The 21,542-nt window shown below is 29.5% G+C and overlaps 3 protein-coding genes across 8 annotated transcripts; 1 reads left to right on the top strand and 2 right to left on the bottom strand.

Annotated features, from left to right (window-relative positions):
* Window positions 1-349: 349 nt before the first annotated feature.
* On the top strand, window positions 350-4,638 carry LOC105634693 (F-box/kelch-repeat protein At1g57790). Of its 3 annotated transcripts, none has more exons than XM_012217583.4 (3): window positions 350-598; window positions 2,667-3,776; window positions 4,327-4,638. In XM_012217583.4, the coding sequence occupies exons 1-2, from the start codon at window positions 567-569 to the stop codon at window positions 3,763-3,765; spliced, it is 1,131 nt and encodes a 376-aa protein (XP_012072973.1). In that variant the 5' UTR covers window positions 350-566; the 3' UTR covers window positions 3,766-3,776; window positions 4,327-4,638. The 3 variants fall into 3 exon arrangements, with proteins under 3 accessions (XP_012072973.1, XP_012072972.1, XP_020535176.1); XM_012217582.4 differs by having other exon boundaries at window positions 365-598; window positions 4,330-4,638; XM_020679517.3 differs by having other exon boundaries at window positions 367-602; window positions 4,330-4,638.
* Window positions 4,639-4,858: 220 nt separating this feature from the next.
* On the bottom strand, window positions 4,859-10,411 carry LOC105634694 (RNA-binding (RRM/RBD/RNP motifs) family protein). Of its 4 annotated transcripts, none has more exons than XM_012217585.3 (10): window positions 10,251-10,411; window positions 8,490-8,925; window positions 8,292-8,408; window positions 7,940-8,080; window positions 7,644-7,817; window positions 7,034-7,241; window positions 6,772-6,944; window positions 5,767-5,852; window positions 5,229-5,348; window positions 4,859-5,124 (listed from the first exon to the last, which is right to left on the bottom strand). In XM_012217585.3, exons 2-10 carry the CDS (start codon window positions 8,889-8,891, stop codon window positions 5,106-5,108), a joined length of 1,440 nt encoding a protein of 479 aa, XP_012072975.1. In that variant the 5' UTR covers window positions 8,892-8,925; window positions 10,251-10,411; the 3' UTR covers window positions 4,859-5,105. The 4 variants fall into 4 exon arrangements, with proteins under 4 accessions (XP_012072975.1, XP_020535175.1, XP_012072976.1 ...); XM_020679516.3 differs by having other exon boundaries at window positions 8,490-9,276; window positions 10,251-10,403; XM_012217586.3 differs by having other exon boundaries at window positions 4,859-5,348.
* Window positions 10,412-18,463: 8,052 nt separating this feature from the next.
* Window positions 18,464-20,396, bottom strand: LOC105634695 (Nucleic acid-binding, OB-fold-like protein). Its single transcript, XM_012217587.4, has 3 exons — window positions 20,250-20,396; window positions 19,523-19,783; window positions 18,464-18,734 (listed from the first exon to the last, which is right to left on the bottom strand). The coding sequence occupies exons 2-3, from the start codon at window positions 19,779-19,781 to the stop codon at window positions 18,670-18,672; spliced, it is 324 nt and encodes a 107-aa protein (XP_012072977.1). The 5' UTR covers window positions 19,782-19,783; window positions 20,250-20,396; the 3' UTR covers window positions 18,464-18,669.
* Window positions 20,397-21,542: the final 1,146 nt, after the last annotated feature.

Genomic DNA, 21,542 nt, shown 5'->3' with positions numbered 1-21,542 from the left:
CTTTCACATATTTTAACTGTAAAATAATAGACAAGTGAATGGAATGACTTAATATTTTACCGCAATTAAATATTTAAAGACTCTTAATTAATATTGATAAAATACGAAGACGAGTTAATTAGTTTGGTCAAAATTTATGGGCTAATTAATTATTTTCCCTTAAATTAAATAAATTAAACAAATTTCATAGTGAGAAAAATAGAATTATAAAAAAAAATGTAAGAAAGAAACAAACTGTAGCCCATATATGCACACCTTCGAGTAAAAGTTGACTACATTATGACCCATGTGTTAAACAAGTTTCTAAACGCAGTCTTTTCACTTTACGATGTCCTGTGTCCTCATTCCATGTGAAAATCTTCAGTTTTTCTTCATTAATCATCCATTCAAAGCTCGCCACGTCGAGAATGTTACTGCACAATCAATGCAATACCGTGTGAGGCGACACAGTAGATCGGAATAGACTTACACGTGCATCCTCCATTTTCTAACTTTCTGAATTGCAATCTCTCTCTTATTTTTTTTTTTCTGTTAAGTGGGTTGAATTGCTTCATTTGGGTCCAAAAATGGCAGGCAGGAAGAGAAGAAAGTTGAATTCGTAAGTGGGTTTTCTTCTTTTTTCAACTTGAATTGGAAAATTTGTAGCTATCTTTCTTGTTTGCTTTCAGTTCAATTTGCTTTAACTTAGGGTTTCATTGAATTATTCTTTTGAGGGGGCTTTTCTAGGTTTTGTGAAATGGGGTTTTCGTATGATGCATGCCTTTTGTGTATTTTAGCTGTTAAGGAAGCTGAATTATGGGAAATTGGGACCAAAATTAGACATTTTCATAGGTGTTTGTAAATGGGTTTTACTGTGTGACTGCTATTTCGTAATGATGATCTGGATTTAAGAGAGGGAGTTGAAAGAATTCGGTTATAAATTTGTAAATTTGAATTCTGGAGTCAATTTCGAATGCTGTAATTTCCCGTGGTTTTTTCTCGTATTTATTTCGTGCCTTTTTCTTTTTAAATTTTTCTCTCCCTTCCTTTTTGGTTCAGTGTTAGGGGGTACGAGCTATTTTTTATTTCAATGAGTTTGGATGAGCTGTTGAAGTATGAATTTCAACTTGTATGTTAAGCATTGAAAAGTGTGATTGTTTGTGGGTTGGGAGTTTTTACGAATTTATATCTTGACATCTTGTTTCTTTTCATAGGATATTTTGCTTATGTGACTTACTTTATCAGCACAGATTTGGTATTCTGTTTCATGGTCTCTTGTAAGGGGATTTGTTGTGGTGGTTGTGTCCTAAATGAATGAATTGCCACTTATGGATTGCTTTCTAAACTTGATTCCAAATTCAATACTGATTCTAGAGAGTTTCAGTTTTTCTTAGTTGTTATAGAATTCCTTTTGTTGTTCTTATTTTTATGGGAAAAAAATAATAGAATCCCTGAGTTTTGGCCTAGTTAACACTTGAAGACCTCCATTTCTAAAAAGCAATTACAAAGTCCTTAAATTTTGATTCCGTCAACTGCTACATCCTTCCGTGCAAAATTACATACTTTTTCTGTTAGTCTTAGCAATTTAGGTGAGTCCAATGAGAGAGAGAAAATTTAAATCCCAATAAACACCCCAAGTACAACAATGTCAGCAGCCTAACCTGATTCATCTTCTCCACCTTCGTCGGCAGCTTCACTGTCAAAAATTCACAAAATTGTGATAATCAGATTCTGCACTCAGATTTCACAAATCAAATGATAGCTTCGACATTTGGTGTGGATCATACACCAAGCATCTCTCTCCCAGTATTTGCGAGTCTTTTATTTCTTTTATGTCCCATTTCAATTTCCCATATGCAAGTGTTAGACCATCATTAGAGACCCACCACGAAAGCAAGGAAAAAGATTGTTTCTATTGTCTCTTTCATACCACTGCTATATATTCGTAAAACAAAAAAAAATCTATGGAGGATTCAAGAAATACAAGAGTAGTCCCGTCCAAAACCCATATGCAAGAGGACAGAATGGACTAAGATTCTAGAGATTTATTGTTGGTATGATGAATTTCCTTGTGAGGAGACAGATTGAGAGGAGTACACAGTATGCAATGAGATAAGTGATGTAAAAGGATAAACAATGGCATTAATGTATGTCAGCCTTTGAAGCCATTTAAGAGCCTTGTAGATGAGGGCATTTTCGTACTTACATATTGATTTGATGGTTAAAAGTGGATGTTTTGGATGGAAGGATGAAACTGTTAACGGAGTTAAAATTTAGGGACCTCATAGTTATGTTTTGGAAATAGAGATCCTTAAGTATTAATTAGGCCAAAACATAGGGACTCAATTTTTTTTTTCCCTATTTTTATTGGGAGTGAAGTGTAATGAACAAATTTTGGTTAGCTCTAACTGTAAAATTCCAAATATGTTTTGCACTCAAGTGCATTTCATAGGTGGCTAAATGAACAAATTTTGATGTGCTCTAACTGCAAAATTCCAAATATGTTTTGCACTCAAATGCATTTTCATAGGTTACCACAGTTGCAGACTTTTCTTTGGCTTTTCTCTTGAATTCACCAAGAACTTGGAGATGTTGATTTGTGTCCAAACTGAATTTAAAAATATTTATTTAAAATACTTAAGTGGTCAGTTTAACATTTTATAGTCATGGGCTTTCTTCCTGTTTAGGTTGGTTGCAGCAGCCACGGATAATAAAAGGGTGACAACCAAAAATAAGAGAGAGAAGCTGGAGCTACAAGCTTGGTCTGACCTTCCTATGGAACTTCTGGAACTAATATTTTGTCATTTATCTCTAGAGGATAACATTCGCACCTCTGTTGTTTGCAAGAGATGGCACACAGCTGCTATTTCTGTCAGAGTGGTAAACCAATCACCCTGGCTTATGTATTTTCCAAAATATGGTAATTTGTATGAGTTCTATGACCCAGCACAGCGCAAGACCTATTCCCTTGAGTTACCAGAGTTGTATGGGTCAAGAGTCTGTTACACTAAAGATGGTTGGTTGTTGCTGTACAGACCCAGAACTCACCGAGTTTTCTTCTTTAATCCATTTACTAAGGAAGTGATCAAACTGCCAAGGTTTGAATTGACATATCAGATAGTTGCCTTCTCTTCTTCCCCAACATCTACTAGCTGCGTCATTTTTACAGTTAAGCATATCAGTCCTACAGTTGTTGCTATCAGCACCTGTCATCCTGGTGCAACTGAGTGGGTTACTGTTAATTACCAAAATCGCTTGCCTTTTGTTAGTAGTATTTGGAACAAGATAGTTTTTTGCAGTGGACTCTTTTACTGCCTAAGTCTCACAGGCTGGCTAGGTGTATTTGACCCGACTGAATGTACGTGGAATGTTCTTGTTGTGCCTCCACCTAAGTGCCCTGAAAATTTTTTTGCTAAAAATTGGTGGAAAGGAAAATTTATGTCAGAGCATAATGGAGACATTTTAGTTATTTATACATGTTGTAGTGAAAACCCAATTATATTTAAGTTGAACCAATCAAATATGATATGGGAAGAGATGAAGACACTTGATGGTTTAACACTATTTGCCAGTTTCTTATCATCTCATTCAAGAATTGATCTCCCTGGAATAATGAGAAACAGTATCTACTTCTCTAAAGTTCGTTTCTTTGGAAAGCGATGCATATCATACTCACTTGATAATTGTAGATACTATCCTCGTAAGCAGTGTCATGACTGGGGAGAGCAAGACCCTTTTGAGAACATCTGGATTGAACCGCCTGAAGACCTCTCAACCTTCATCTGAAAAACACCAGAGTATGTTCAAATTTAGCATTTATGATGCTTATTCATTATTGTTCTCTTCTCGCATCTACTTTATTGCACTGAGTGAACCCTGATGATATTTTGTTTACGTTATAGCTCATGGAGTCATGTAATTATGCTTAGGAACTTTACACAGGCTATATTACATGAAGATGGTTAACATGTCTTTCTGTGACACTGCCAATTATACTACAAAAACTGTGAAATGTTTTAAATCTATGCCAGTTTTAAATTGTGAACATTTTATACAAAAAGTCAAAAGGTGAAATATACAATTGTATGATGTTTGGTGCTTCTATGGATGCAAATCGTGGTGTGAGGAAAATCAGAGTGTCTGAATGATTGTCGTTCTGTAATTCTTTGGTTGCCAACCTCAGGGTGATCAACCTATTTCTAATTACCAATATTTTTATTGGATAAAAACATTTTTGCTTTGTGCTAAAAGCTTTAGATTATTCATTGATGTACTTAGTTGGAATCCTGCAAATCATAATGTAACTTTTTTGTAAGCATTGATTTACTGTCCTGTTGATGTGTTTAGCAGATATCGAGCGCCCGTGTCTAAACAAATTAATTATTAATCAGGAGTCTTTGCACAAGCATGCACGACGCAGCGAGGATTCAGTGTACATGAAGCATATTCAAAGTTAATTCAATATTTGGAAGTGAATTTATGCCTTCAGAATAGCAGTAATGTAGTCCAGACAACCTAAATTGTAACCTTTTGAGGATCTTAAGTTTAAGATCCCTTTCATATGATCTTTAGCGCTACACAGGTACCTGTTGCAAATTATGTTTCAGATAATAGTGTATTTTCTATTATCTCATATATTCCATCTCAGATGATAGTGTACTTGATTGATGTTTTTCCTTTAGCATCTCAGCTGAGTAAATTTGACGAGTCTGAAGTTATGCATGAAGTACACATGAAACATACAGTTTTGCCAAAATTTCAGGTGATTTACATTCCAAAATTGCACGACTCCAGTAATATTCAGATGCATTTATTACGCAAAAGCAACCAAATATTTAGAAGTTTATAACAAGGTTGAAGATTTAATCCAGAGCAAACATTGAAACAAAATTTGATATTTACTGTAACCAATATTGCAAAAACTAGTTCTCATCGACTTTGTTGGCACAAATAAAAATTCAATCAGTTTACACAAGTACAATTTAGCCTTCACAGACTACTATCCAGGAGTTCTGTCCTGAAAGCAAATAAGCAATCAGTTGAGCTGTGCAAGGGCCATTGCTTGTTAGTACATCTGCTCGCCTCCATACTAGTTTTTTAGTTTGATTGCAGCGCATTAGGCTCCGCTAATATGTAGAAAGCACTCTTCATGTTGGACCAGATGAAACATTATTCAATGGTCAAAATAACAAACATTTTCCTCAAGCAGTTTCAGTACTAAAAGACAATCTAATTAGTATGGGTTATACCGGCTGCGTCCACGACCACTCTCATTGCTACGTCTTCCACCACTTGAGCTACCAGCTCCACCACCCCTGCCAGTCCGAGGCTGTGGTGGAGGTGTGTGTTGTTGCATTCCAGGCTGTTGCCTGTTAGCAAAATAAATTAAAATAAATTGTTTGCAATCAACCTTCCTCCAGAGTTAAAAAAGACCAAAACTATAAAAGCAGGAAAATGAACCAGACTGGCTAGAGCTAGCAGATCTGGTCAGAGAGAATCTTTCAACCAATGTAACAAGTTCAATGATTCGTTTTGGATGGACATAAAACGGTTGAATGCAGTCTAAGGGCTTTTCTGCATATTTTCAAATTTAAGTCTCGAAAGAAGAAAACAAGCATGCACAGACATAAATTTTGTATTATACACAGAAATTGTATGGGTAAGGATTGCCGGATGCCAGGAAAAAGGATGGGCGTTCTAATTTCTGAACATTAGGTCTGTATCAAAAAATAAGACACATGGAAGCATGATTTTCTCTCAGGATAAATATAGGAAAATGGTACTTACAAGACATATCCAATCCTTCCATCAGGTAAAAGCATTGGCATCATTGCCATACCAGTAGGAGTCGGTCCCCTACCATAGATCATTGGCTGCATGATTGTGCAAAAACATCAATAAGTTATAATCACAAACACTTAATAATATTTTTATGCTTCACATTCAAATACCTGTGTTGGATAAAAGATATTAAGACATAAGCACGATACTATAACACTTCACACTCACTGGGATAATCTACTGCTATTAAAATTATGAAAAACGTACAACTTCAACACCAGCGCATTTCCCATATTGAACACAACCAAGTAATGTAGGTCTTCACTAACAAAGAGTGCATGCTGATGCAAGAAAAAGGAAATTACGGCATTGAAATTATTCAATTTATAGCAACTTCAGCAATAACGAGTTAGAAGGGACTCAAGGGAGAGAAAAGAAAACATATAATGCCATTGACGCAGTCCGGATTCCTGGAGTAAATGAGATCAAGGCCTAATTCAACCTGTCAAATTCAAAAATGTCTGATCTACCAGATACAGATTTTGAACCAAATAATCAACTAGAACATTTGATGAGGTTAGTAGCACAAGTTCTTGATAGCATGGTCATCAAGATTCAATCAAGAATCGAAATCCTAAGTTTCTGAATAGAGAACCAAGGGAAGAATCAAATCAAATTGAAGGTTCATTATATACTTCATAAAATCAATTAAAAATAATATACTGATTCAGTTTTTTCTTTTCATTTTTTTCATTGGTTTCCAAATCATTTGTATCTACTGGTTCAGACAATTCATCCATGATTCGTGCTCAATTCCAGCTCCCCACAAGATTTGTATAGGCGACCATGAAAATCAACTCGAATCATAGGATTCTAATACCACTGCTTGAATATAATGAACAAAAGCAGGACATAAGTTCAAAACTCCTTAGAACTATCTGAAAAGTTAAAGGTGGAATAACTCAAGACTTTTTTGTGTGTGTGAGAGAGAGAGAGAGAGAAGCTCCTCACTTGTGCAAAGCCAGCAGCACCATATCCACCTAAAGCACCATAGGTACCTTCAACTACACCATAACCAAGACGAGGCGGGAATGTTGGATGCAAGACAGATTTCTGTGAATTTGGCCCTCCAGAAGACTTCTGATCTGCTTGAGGCTTTGCAAGGGAGCAATCCAAAACTTGGCCTGCCAAGAGAAGAACTAATTAAAATCCAATTCCAACCATATCAGCTCATCAGCAAAATAGAAAGATGGTAAAGACGGGAGCAAATTACCATCAATTTCATATTTCTCAGTGTTCTTCAATGCCTTCATAGCACTCGACCTCTCTGCAAAGTGCACAAAACCAAATCTGCTCTTCTCATGGCCTGCTTTTGCAGGAGGGAGAACCACTTTAGTCACTTTTCCATGGCGTTCAAAAAGCTGCCTTAAGCGATCCTGAGTAATATCTTTTGGCAAGTTCTTGACATAAACTGCCTTAACCTGTATCAGATGTAGGAAACAATCAAGAACATTTCAAAATAAAGAATAACAAAAAGCAAAAATGCAATGCCAGAAAGTCCCACATAAAATAACCATCTTATCTGGAGGGAAGAAACATAGAAATACATAAATAATTTTCTTTATAAATTAAGAAAGAAAAAACAATGATTCCAATTCCAAGGCATGATTCACCTTCAATTCTATTGGGTAAATACTCAATTATTTTAAAGATGCAAGCTGCAAAACAGACACAAAGGACAACACAAGTATTTGCATTGATACAGAGAACGCAACACAGGCAAAAGAAGAAGCACTTCAACTACATCAGCTTCATAGCATTTCAATGCAAAGATAACCCAAGACAAAACAATAGTATGGAAGACAAATTACAAAAAGAAAGACCTGAGAAGCAGCTGAAGATCCAGCATTTTTAGGGTCAGCCCAACTCACTGTCGGAGCATTATCATCAAGTTTAAATTTAGGGTTTGACATCTTTTTTCTAGAGTATTCTGCACAAGAATGATTGTAATACTCGATGAAAGCAAATCCACGGTTCCTGCTAGAGTTCTGTGGATCCTATAAGCATTAAGAAGTGAAATAAATAACCCAACAATTCAACGCACTTTAGGAATGAAGATGAATATTATACTTGAAAGATTATATCCATCTATGCAAGAGTCTAGATAAAGCACACAAACCTTCAATAATTCCACAGAAATTACCCCCGGACCAATCTTTTGTACAACCTTCTTCATATCTTCCTCTTCCCAGCTTCTTGGAACATTGCCGATAAACAACCGATGATTTGCTTGAGATGTTGAACATCTTATCTTCTTCCCCTGTAAAAAGAAACTCGCATTAAAAGAAAGGTAAACTACCAGAACTCAGAAACTCCAGAGTTCTCCCACAAAATCTGAGTGTTCCTCAAACAGAATAAATAAGGAAATAATGCAAGCAAATGAGATGTAGTGTTTCCAGGATAGAGCTGAAATTGCCTCTGTCCCTGAGATTATTTGACGGGAAAAGAAAACAACACTTTGAATTTGATACCTTAAGCTCAGTATTGTTCAGCTCTTCAATGGCCTTGGAGGCTAGCTCCTTTGATCTGAAGGTCACAAAAGCATAACCTTTGGCCTCACCTGAATCTTTGCCCTTCATTATCCTTACCTGCTCTCAGTATATGCAGAGATTTAGTCCATCTAAATAAGAACCATAAGGCAGAGCATTTATAATGACAACATTACTCACTTCTGTGACTTCTCCTATGGATTCGCAAAATCTCTTGAGATCCTCTTCAGTAGCATCATGGGGAAGGCCACCAAGGTATACCTCTGATCCATGAGGAGGGAGTGCAAGAAGCTCAGCATGCTTTTGTTTGTCATCTTCATTGTCTGAGTGTTTTTGTTCATCAGCCTCATTAGCACCCTCCTCAATTTCTTCCTCTTCCTCCACCTCCTCTTCTACCTCTTCCTCTTCTTCTATCTCCTCCACTTCCTCCTCTTCCTCTACCTCTTCATATTCAACCTCTTCTTCCATTGTCTCCTCTGCTTCATTATCACCATCAAGGTCAACCCCTTCTTCAGATTCCGCAAGATTTTCAGATTCATCTGGTTTATCAGCATCAACAGCACTTCCACTTGTCCTCGGCATCGTATGTGTCTAAGCAAAGAAGCTTGCGAGGCAACTGTGAATGAAGCACAGAAGCCAGAAGCATTCACAGAAGGAAGAGTACAAGTATGGAAAGGTGGAAACAAAATGAGAGGCCAAATGGAGTTGCAGAGTAAGAATCTCAACTGAACTTTTGCCATAAGAATATGGATCCAAGGAGTTGCAATGTGAATGATAACAACCAAGGGTTATGATAAAAGTAACAATTGCTATAGAGACAGGCAGAGAGAATCACGAATGATAATCAAGAGGATGATGATACTCAGCAGGTGAAAAAATATAACTATAATGAAGTAGTGAATTTGTTGAAATTTAGATACTGGCAGTAGTCCAAAAACAATAGCCAGATGATTGTTTTACTATCTATCTGGAAAATGCATCCACCAAAAAGAAAGGCAAAAAGACAAAGGAAAAACACACGAAATGAGAACTTGATATATGTGATTGGGGTTACAAAGCAGTAGTTTTAACATACAGTAATAAAACAAGCCATGACAAATGCACACACTTAAAATTCATAATCAATAAAACGCAAATGTAAAAGAAAGATGGAAGCAACATATTGGTCCGAGAAAATATTGTTTGAACCTTTGTTCTACATTAACATTTCAAGAGCAAATGTAATCAATTTGGGTATCCAAATTATATCTAACACACTGTTAACTTATTTTCCAATCCATTCATCTTGAGGAAAACTTAAAAAGAAAAAACTACATGATCACATGAATTGTAAGATGCTGTAAGCTCAAAATTTCCCTGACCATTGTCCCTGAAGCAGGGTAATTTGTTTTCAGAAAGTTTTGCTTCTACCTGACTTGAGAAGCGCAATCTATAACTATAATACGTATTCAACTATGAATACATTAATAATCCTCCTCAACCTCATTCAATTCCCAATCACAAACATTTTTTATCCAACATTGATTTTTCCTTAAATTAATAACACAAAGAACTAGCATTAAATTAATTATACATAAAATTCACATTTTTCCAGCTCTCATAGAAACAGAGGTACTTCCAAAATAATAACCAATAAATAATCGAGCAGTTACTTGCTTCATAAGATTGTCAATCAATAAGATTAACCCAACAACCATAAGCTTAACCTCTAATTATCACATGAACCTACCGGCTTTGCCCAGAAAGGATGCATAAGTGAAACATTAACCTATAGCCTAAAACACGCTCCAATCTAAGTAAAAGAGAACCAAACTACTCAACTAATTGGATTTTTCAGCTCCCTATCGTATAAAATTTTAGCACGATTTAGACGGGAAGACGAATGGAACTAATAATTACAGGATCAAATACAACAATGATTATTTACAGATAGAGAAATACCTGGTTTGCGATGTTAAATCGAGCAAAACCCTAGCAGAGAAGGTAATTCGATTGTTCTTCAACAAAACCCTAATTTTCCCAGTGCTGTCTCCGGACCCTTTCGCCTCTTTCTTCTTTCGCGGGCCTTGGCTTTGATAATAGACTATACATGGAGGGAATCGTCGTGCGTGCCTGTTCTGATCCTGATCTAACGGTCCAAAACGAACAGTGTTTTTTTTTTCGAAGTTCTATACGTGCCTTGTTCTTATTACTCAGTTTCTTATCCGTTGTTTATATTTTGACTAATTTATTTATAATATTAAGTAATATAATATTTAAATTAAATTATTTATTTTTTATACATTAAAATATTGATTTATTTATTTATACATTAAAATATTAATTTACATAATTTATTTATTATAAGATAAATAGTGCCAAATAAATTAAATGATATTATTAGTTTATAATTTTAAATATACGGTGTTTTTTTTAACCATACTTACCAAATAAACTGTTCATGATATGAATTAGTGTAAATATTATAGTTTTCTAGCTAAATTCATTTTTTTAGCTTTATTTTTTATTTTTGTGAGTCTATAATATTTTTTTTAGTCACCTTTTTTATCTTTCTACCATTTTTTAACAAACAAATAGAATATGATAAAATTTTATTTGGTTAATAACTACATCTTTTCCATAACACTTATCACATTTGAGAAAATCGTTTGTTCCAAAATATTTGTCAAATTTATAATTTCAAAAAGTAATAAATATTTTTTAGCCGTGTTTATCTTTTGTTTATAACCAATAATTATTACTTCAATTTAATAATTTTTTTTAAAGAATTAGTATTACATTAAGGATAATATAGTCAATTTAATAATAATTTATTATAATTTAGATAAATTTAATAATTTTCTTAAGGGACGTGAAATTCTAAATATGACAAATATTATGGAATAGAGGTAATATTATAAAAATAAAAAATCAATAGAAAATAAAAACTAAATAAAAAACACTTTAAGTAAAACATAATAAAAATCAAGAATAAATAGTGGAAAGAAAATTTTTTTGAAATTCAATTTATTTACACTAGTCCGACAACTCGTGCGGTTGTTATTAACCCATTATTTATACATTTACATTTATCAATCTGTATCTATCTATCTATAATTTATCTATCTATACTGTATATAAATATGAGAATAGGAGGAATAATGAAATTTTCTATATTACCCTTAATGAAATTTAAATTATTCTAAAATACCTTTAATGATAGCCAATTAAAAATTACAATTTATTAGTTGATTGGATATAATTTATAAAAATTATTTTTTAAGTAAATCATGTGCGATTTGATTGTCTTCTCATTTATGTGAAGAGTGAAAGGTCTCGAGTTCGAGTCCTTTCGATCACAAGTGTTTTTCACCAATTTGATTATTCTGTAGCCCACAGTGTTATTTCGGGCATCAGGCCTCATAATAAATAAAAAAATTATTTTTAAAATAAATACATATAAATAATTAAACATTTCAAAATTTTAAGTTTTATCTTTATTAAATTTATTATTTTAATGAATATATATGATAATGAGATATTTAAAAAAATTTTTTAGTTATTCATTAAATATTTAATTCTTTTAGGAAATATATAAAAAAGAAAGAAAATATTGTTTTTTTCTTTATGTTTGTATGATATGATTGGATTTTTTAAAAAAGAATAAATTTTCAAATAGAATACATATAATATTTTATTTAGGAGAGAGATAAAAAGAAGAAAAAAAGTATATTATTTTTATTAATAATTTTGTTCTTTGTGGTTGTAAGATTTGATTGGATATATTTTTTAAAAAGTAAATTTTCAAATAAAATTTACATAATTAAACATGTAACACAGTTGAAAATTTTAATTAAAAAAATAATATTTTATTAATTTATTTATATATCTATACATTGAAATGTTTTTTTTTTTTTTTGTTAGGTGAGTTACCAATATGATTGTTGTGTAACTCGCAGTATTATTTTGGCTCATCAGACCTCCTGATGAATCAAAATAAATATATACAAACCCCCCCCCCCCCCCCACACACACACATATATATAAAATTAAGTATTTCAAAAGTTTAAGTTCATATTTAATAAATTTAATTTTAATGAATGTATACGATAATGAGATTATATTTTACTTATTAAATATTTAATTATTTTAGGATATAGATAAAAAAAGAAAGAAAATATAGTTTATTTATTAATATTCTTTTTTCTTTATGTTTATATGATATGATTGGATATATTTTTTTAAAAATAAATTTTTAAATAGAATATTTATAATATTTTATTTAGGAGAGATAAAAAAAGAAGAAAAAGTATATTATTTTTATTAATATTTTTGTTCTTTATATTTGTCATATTTGATTGGATCTTTTTTTAAAAGTAAATTTTTTAAATAGAATTTACATAATTAAACATGGAAAAGTAAACAATTAAAATTTTAATTTAAAAAAATATAATATTTTATTGATATATTTGCATATCTATATACATTGTTTCTTTTTTTTGTTAGGTGAGTTTTGAAAAAGTTTTATTTTTAATAATATTTTTTTTATTTTCTTTTTCGATACTGAATAATTTGTAACTATTATCAATTTAAGTTAGTAAGAGATTTATATCTCTCTTGTAATAAATAGATGCTCTATTGATGGATGGTTAAGTATTTTTAATTTTTTTTTCTTATATCCTGAATCCTTTTGACTTAAAAGAAAATAGTTTTTAGGAAACTGTAAAAAACACTATAACTATATATTTCTATGTGGGTCACTTTTTGGGTTTCAAAAATTTATATGTATATGCATATTTTTTTTTCTGATACACTGGATGCAATACTGTCACTGTAATCAAAGTGATTTTCATTATCAATTCAGATTATATTCTCGTTTCTTTTCTTTTACCTGGCAGGAAAAATAATTTATTATTATTATTCATTATAGTTGTATATAGATATTGATTTAAGATTGAGGCAGGGAGTTGGAGATTAAGTGATGACTTGATTTTCTTTTTAAGCACCTAGGGTTTTAAAAATCTGTATTTGTAAATTATGAACTAAAATATTAGGTCTAATAATTGAGTTAAACTTTATTCTAAGATCACTTCATCATATAAAAATAGAATTAAGTACATAATAAGTAGTATTGCAAGTAGTTTGTACGGCAGAATATAATACAAATTAAGCACTTATATTTATTTTAATATAAACAAAACTTATGATTTAATATTATATATATAAAAAATGAGCATAGTCAACATGCAACGCACGTTATACAAAATACTAGTATTATATATAAAAGTAGGAATAAGGGGGAAATAATGAGATTTTCTATATTACCCTTAATTAAATTTAAAATATTCTAAAGTACCCTTAATGACGGTCAATTAAAAAAATTACACTTTATTAGTCGATTGGATATAATTTATAAAAATTATTTTTTCAATCAATCATGTGCAACCTAATTATCTTCTTACTTATGTGAGAAGTGAGACGTTTCGAGTTTGAATCCTCTCGATCACAAGTGTTTTCACCGATTTGATTATTATGTAGCCCAAAGTGTTATTTCGGCACATCATTTTAATTTAGTAAGAGATTTATATCTCTTTTGCAATAAATAGATGGCCTATTGATGGTTAAACATTTTTAATTTTCTTAATATTTTTTTCTCTTATATCCTAAATCTGTTTGACTTAAAAGAAAACAATATTTAGGAAACTGAAAAAAAAAAAAACTAGAACTATATATTTCTATTTTTGTCACTTTTTGGGTTTAAAGAATTTGTATATATGTGTATATACTCTTTTCTCTGATACGCTAGGTAAATAATATTGTCACTGTAGTGAAAGTGGTTTCCATTATCAATTCAGATCATTTTCTCATTATTTTCTTTGACCTAACAGTAAAAATAATTTATTATTATTATTCATTATAGTTGTATATAGATATTGATTTGGAGTTGAGAATAGGGAGTTGGAGAATGAGTGCTGACTTGATTTTCTTTTTGAGCACATATTAGGGTTTAAAAATCTGCATTTATAAATTATAGACTAAAGGATTTGGTCTAAGGATGCATTGAACTTTATTTTAAAATCACTTCATTATATAAAAATAAAATTAAGTACATAATAAATAGCATTGCCAGTAATTTGTACGGTAAAATATAATACAAATTAACCATTTTTATTTATTTTAATCTAAACAAAATTTATGATAGATGTATATAATGAGTATATAATGAGTTTAGTCAATGTGCAACGCACGTCATACAGAAGACTAGTACTATATATAAAAGTGAGAATAGAGAGGAAAAAATGAGATTACCAATGTTGTCCTTTTAAAATTTAAGATATCCTAAAATAACATTAGTATTAACCAATTAAAAAATTTTAACCTAAAAATATATATAATATTTCTATAATTTGATTGGATGTTTTTTTTTTTTTTGACTTTTTTTAATAGATAAATAAATATAGATAATTAAGCATTTCAAAATTTTAAATTTTTACTATTAGTATCTTATTATGTCTAATTATATTGTATTTCATTATATTATTACGTAAATTAACAATAATAATTTAATGATTTTTAATAATTTATTATTATTATTATTATTATTATTTATTATTTAGCTTCAACACTATTATTTTAAATACTATATATAAATGAGGCATTTGAAAAGTTTTACATTTTTTTTGAGTTTAGTTTAAATAAATATATTTAGATTATTCAGTTTTATTTTAAAAAGGTATAGTTAAATTTCTTTAATTACAAATTGCACAATAATTTAGTTAGTCAAAAAATAAGATAAAAAATTATTATTTTTAAACATCTAGAATTTAATTAGTTATATTGATATCTTATATAATTCAAATCCTATTTCTATTAAAGAACATAATTTTACTAATAATTCTTTAAAATGCTTTCATGATTTTGATTGGCTAAAAAAGTAAAAAATAAGAAAATATTATTATTTATAAATATTTAATTTGATTTATTAGATTGTTTTCTTATTCCATTATTATTGTATATTTATTTACTATAAGAGATTACGGTGAAAGTTATTAACAAAACATGTAAATTAATTATAAAACATATAATATAAGCTGTATGATGATTTTTATAAATCAATTTGGTTTTTCTTAAAAAATAAAATAAAAGTAACTAACGTATAATAAAAAATGTATGAATCAGTACGTTGACAAAGAACCAAAAAAATATTTACTTTGTATATAAAGTTTAATATAATTTAACCACTCAATCTAAATAAGGATTTATATTTTAATATTATATAAATAAAAAGTTAAACTAAGTATAACGAATGAACATATAACGAATATAGTCGATGTACAATGCACGTCATAAAGAAGAATAGTGTATATAAAAGTACAATGAAGGAGGAATATTGGGTTCCTAAAATGCCCCTGCTAAGTTTATAAATTGATAAAAATATCATTACCAATCCTATTCTAATTAACACACTCTCTATTCAACATTCTATTTTTCTTTTTTTAGAAAATTTTAGATTTTAGTGAGCGTGAGAATAATGTGGACCAAGTAAATAGCCAAAAACAGTTTCAGCTTGGCCTGGATAAAATATTACTCTCCCCGTCCCAGAGAGATAGTTCACTCTCTTATTTCATATAAATTAAGAAATTGAAGTTGTTATGGTCAGTGAACAATTTTGTTATTATATCCTTCCTATTATACATTACTTAAATAATACATGCATAATTATTAAATTGAAATAATAAAAATCATATTGAGAATAAAATACTATATTTGTTCCATAATACTTGTCACATTTGATAAAATAGTTTGTTCTAAAATACTTATCACATTTGTGGTTTCAAGAAGTAATAATTTTTTTTTTCTATGTTTACCCTTCATTTATGACTAATAATTTTTACTTCAATTTAATATTTTTTTAAAGAATTAATATTAAATTAAGGGTAATATAGTTAATTTACTCTAAAATTTATTGTAATTTAAACAAATTTATGATTTTCTTAAAGAACGTGAAATTTCAAATGTGATAAGTATTATGTAACAGAGGTAATAGGAAATATAAATTGCAATTAATGAGGGTTACCAACATCGATAACTTTTTAAAATTCAAGAGAAAAAAAATAGAAGAATAAAGTTACTTATTAAATAACATATGAGTTGGAGTAAGACCGGCTTGAAAAAAAGTAATGAATTAATGAAGATTATTAAAAATAAAATAAAATTTAATAAAGACATAGTAAACAATTTAAAGATTAATTATAATATAAAAAAAAGTGAGTGAACTATATGTTGAGATAGACAAAAATAAAAAGATGGACTATTTTTTGGAACAGATGGAGTAGTAGGAATGATACTCGGACAATCTTAATCATACAATATCCCCAATATGTAGGATATCTAGAATCTATGTGTTTGTGAATGTCCAACATTTATCAATGTCCAATGTTCCTCCTCGTTCGTACTTTTATATATAGTAGTTTTTTTTATGACGTGCATTGCACATTGACTATGCACGTTATATGTTTATTCTTTATACTCGTTTAATTTTTTATTTATATAATATTAAAGTATAAATTTTTATTTAAATTGAGTGGTTAAATTATATTACACTTTATATATAGTAAATATTTTTTTGATTTTATGTCAATATACTGATTCATACAAATTTTATTATACGTTTGTTGCTTTCATTTTCTTTTTTAAGGAAAAATCAAATTTATAAAAATCATCATATAGATTCTATTATACGTTTTATAATTAATTTACATGTTTTGTTAATAACTTTCACTGTAATCTTTTGTAGTAAATAAATATATTTTAATAATGAAATAAGAAAACAATCTAATAAATCAAATTAAATATTTATAAATAATAATAAATTCTTATTTTTTACTTTTTTAGCCAATCAAAATCATGAAAGCATTTTAAAGAATTATTAGTAAAATTATGTTCTTTAATAGAAATAGGATTTGAATTATATAAGATATCAATATAACTAATAAAATTCTAGATGTTTAAAAATAATAATTTTTTATCTTATTTTTTAACTAACTAAATTAGAGTGAAATTTGTAATTAAAGAAATTTAACTATACCCTTTTAAAAATAAATCTGAATAATCTAGATATATTTATTTAAACTAAATTCAAAAAAAAAAATGTAAAACTTTTCAAATGCCTCATTTATATATATTATTTAAAAAAATAATACTGAAGCTAAATTATAAATACAAATAATGATATTAAATTATTCAATTATTATTAATAATTTACATAATAATATAATGAAATAAAATATAATTAGATACAATAAGATAATAATAGTAAAAATTTAAAAATTTAAAATGCTTAATTATCTATATTTATTTATCTATTAAAAAAGCCATAAAAATAGCCAATCAAATTATAGAAATATTATATATATTTTTAAGTTAAAATTTTTTAATTGATTAAAATTAAAATTATTTTAAGATATCTTAAATTTCACAAGGATAATTTCGGCAATCTCATTATTCCCCCTCATTCACACTTTTATATATAGTATAGATTATAGATTTTTAAAAAATTATTTTTTTACATCTAATTAATCAAGTTAGACAAGTCATTCCATGACATGATCCTTTTAAACTCATATTATATATTGGGCACCTATTTTTAGCACAAACTCATTTAAATGCAATCATAATCCACTCATTTCAATTTCTGTGTTAGAGGAATCGAGTTGTCGTGTCATATCCAATTTTGATACCCCCACCATGACTGGCTCAGACTATGAAATTATGATGGACACGTCCATCTGCTGGCTACTTTGGTTGGATGCATGAAACTCGCTCCATGACGATGGCAAAAAAGCTAAAAAATCTATCTTTCTCCAAACCATAATTTGCTAAACGTTAAATATTCCAAACTCAGTTTGTCAAAAAACAGTTTAACTACAATGTCAAACAGACAACTATGCTTCTACATGATGAGGCCATTTAAAACCATTGTTGGATAAGCTGAAGGATTCAACACAGCTCTCAGGAGTGATTATGTCCTTGTTTATGTCTATACTTCTAGCTTAATCAAGTTAAATACAATCTAGCATTTGGAGGTACGAGAGGCTAGACTCCAGAGGCCTTGGCAAAAGTTTCTTGTTGGTCTCCCCAAAAAATAAGAAGCAAGTATCTCTAATTAGCGAATATTCTGTGATAAAGGTTAACTTTCAAACTGACAAACTTACCAAAAGAGCAAAATATGAGGTCCAAGTATAACTCAACTTTAGTCAAAGACCAAAATGCTGTTCAAAATAGTAACTAAAACTAAGAGATCCTCAGCTACATCTACCACCTGCTTACATCAAGAGCCAAAAGTACCTTAAAACTCCACTATGCATAAGGCCAATACACCTCAGAGGAACAAAGATTGATATTCTCCATTTGCAAGTTGACAAAGCTGGTTGTAGGAATATGTATCTGCCAAAGTAAGAAAAGAGTTTTACAGAAAGTTTATGTAACTGAAAAATACAATCAGATAGCCCAAAAACTGAGCATTACTGCAGTAAGTAACTTCAAGTTCAACACACATCACAAGCATAGTTTTATTACTCCCATTATAAAATGCTAGCTTGATCACAAAGCATGCAAGAGAGGAGTGTGGGTGTGCAGTAGAAGTGTTCACAACTGGCTAACTATTACACTTGAGTGAAAACAAAATAAAATCATCTATCTCTAGAAAGTGCTACCTGGTTACATTTGATCTTAGAATGTAATTACAAGCAACGGGAACTAATTTTTGATTGTTACTAATGTTTTTCTATTTGAGGTATAACTATTTTTTTTTTTTTTTTTCTGGCTGCATAGTTGGGCTTCAGCAAGTAACCAGAGTAATAGTTGCATATAATGTGCATCCTGCAAATTCAAATACTTTAACCCCTAGAATTCATTTTTAAATGATAAAATTTTGTTTAGTCATTATTGAATTCCATGAAATTAAATTATATAGGAGTAAAATAAACATTTAAATTCGTACCAAACTTGAAAACATGAAATTCTGAATAAATTCCATAAAATTTTACGAAATTCATTGATACCAAACAAGGCCTAAACATCAATTTGCAAAAATACTTTGAACATTTAAATAAAAAGTTAAGAGGCAAGGGAGGCATTTGCCTTAGAAAAAGCAATTCAGGGGATGTAAGATGGTTCAACAGACTGTTTAGGGAGAAATCTTGACCAGAAGGGAAAAAAGATAAGTATAATACCAAATGTGTCACCGAAGCTTGTCCATATTTCAGCTTGGATCGACTTGTCACTTTCAGCAATGCCAATAACCTCAACAAAATTTGTAAGAGCAGCAGATGGCGGGGTGCCTTTAACAACAAGTTGATGATCATCTGTAGTTTTTCCAATAACAGATCCACGATCAGATCCAAGAACTTGAACAACTGTTCGGACCCTCTTCCTCAAATGCATGGGCAACAGCCCACCATTGACAAAAATTGCAGGTTTTGATGTATCCATACCTGCAAAAGTCACAAATCAAAGTTTTAAAGCCACATGATAACAAATCGGACCTCGAGATTCTTTTCTAAATTATTCAATTCAATGAATCACCTAAAATTTTATCAAGTCCAAAACGTTAAACACATGCCCAATCTCCAACCCTTTTTCTTTCAAGCATAATATCAAACAGATAGATTTCAGCTTTGTTCCATGCCTAAATAATTACCAAACTAATAACAAAGTCACTTTTACTTGTATCGATAATCGAGCTCTTGCTATAATGAAATCCAACCAAATGATACCTTTCGAAGATATAAAACAGATGAACTCTGAGACATTCTATAAATGGAGAACATCAAAAAGAAATTCATTGCGCTACCTAGTCCTAATTAATTCGCCGTTCTGTAACGGGGAAATTAGAATCCTGCGTTTACTCATCAACCAAACAGTCAATGAAGGCAAATTAGGGGTTGGAGGAACTATTACCTGATTGCAGAGCAAGCTCGGTCCGATATGAGTCGATGAGACTGAGACACAGAGAGCGCGCGAATTATAGTCTTCGTGGTAGTAATTTCGGAGACCAAATTGAAGAAAATGCGGGAGAAATGGAATTTAGAGCAATATATTTATTTATTCGTGCGTTCGTGTGTTATAATTTCACCTTATTTTTAAATTTATTATTATTATTATTATTATTATTATTATTATTATTATTATTATTATTGCTATTATTATTATTATTATCCTAAGTTTGAGATTAATTACACTCTAAATATAGATTTTTTTAAACAATTCGTTTTAAATTGATTTAATTATTTTAATTATATTTAACTAAGTTTAATTTTAAGTTTAAAAACCAAATTAAAACAATATTTTATTTTTTATCAATTGAATTCAATTTTTATCCTATCAAAATAATAATTTTTACATTTTTAAAAGATTAACAGTCCTTTTTGAGCAAATTAATCATGATTGTAGAATTAATTTGTAAATGAATTCCAAGTAAAATTCATTTACAAATAAATTTTTTATATTTGGTATGCTACAATTTAAAATAAGGAATTCAATTCTACAAAATTATGTTTGGAATAAATTATTATTTAAAAATTCATTTGTCTTTATTTCTTATAACACAACACCCTTGACATAATAATTTAATAAAAATAAATAATAAACACCAACTATATTTGTTATATACCATATAATAACTTATCATTTTTTAATTTAATAAATTTTATAGAATTCATTTGTCCAAACGGACTCTAAAATTCATAATTTTAATTATTTAGTTACGTTGAATTAAGTTTAGTTTTTAAGTTTAAACCAAATTGAAGCAATATTTTATTTTTGGACCAAAATTAAGGTCAATGTTTAAAAGTAAAAAAAATATATTTTTACATTTTCGAAATAAAATTTAAAAAAAACATATGATTTGAACGTAAAACTAAATGAAATCAAAAACAAATGGAAATTCAACACCAGAATAAGAAAAGTTGATTTCTAGAATACTTTATTTTTGAGTCAATTAAATAAAATTTTTAAAATTAACAATTCGGAAACTAAAAAATTTAAAAATTAAAAAAAAAGGAAGAGAAAACGATACAAATTATTGTATGACTTACAATTGTGTTATTTTGCATAGTTTTTATTTTTGATTTTGTCTTGTAATTATATTATGATTACGATTACAAATATACAAAAATGAAAACTACAATTTTTCATTGATGAGTTGAATGAAATATGAAGCACTATAATATTAAGGGAAAATAATTAATTAGT

Source organism: Jatropha curcas, chromosome 2, assembly GCF_041381405.1.
Source record: "Jatropha curcas cultivar XTBG-Jc1 chromosome 2, XTBG_Jcur_1.0, whole genome shotgun sequence".
Lineage (NCBI taxonomy): Eukaryota > Viridiplantae > Streptophyta > Magnoliopsida > Malpighiales > Euphorbiaceae > Jatropha > Jatropha curcas.
The sequence above is the reverse complement of the archived record's forward strand: the minus strand, read 5'-3'. Positions and strand labels throughout refer to the sequence as shown.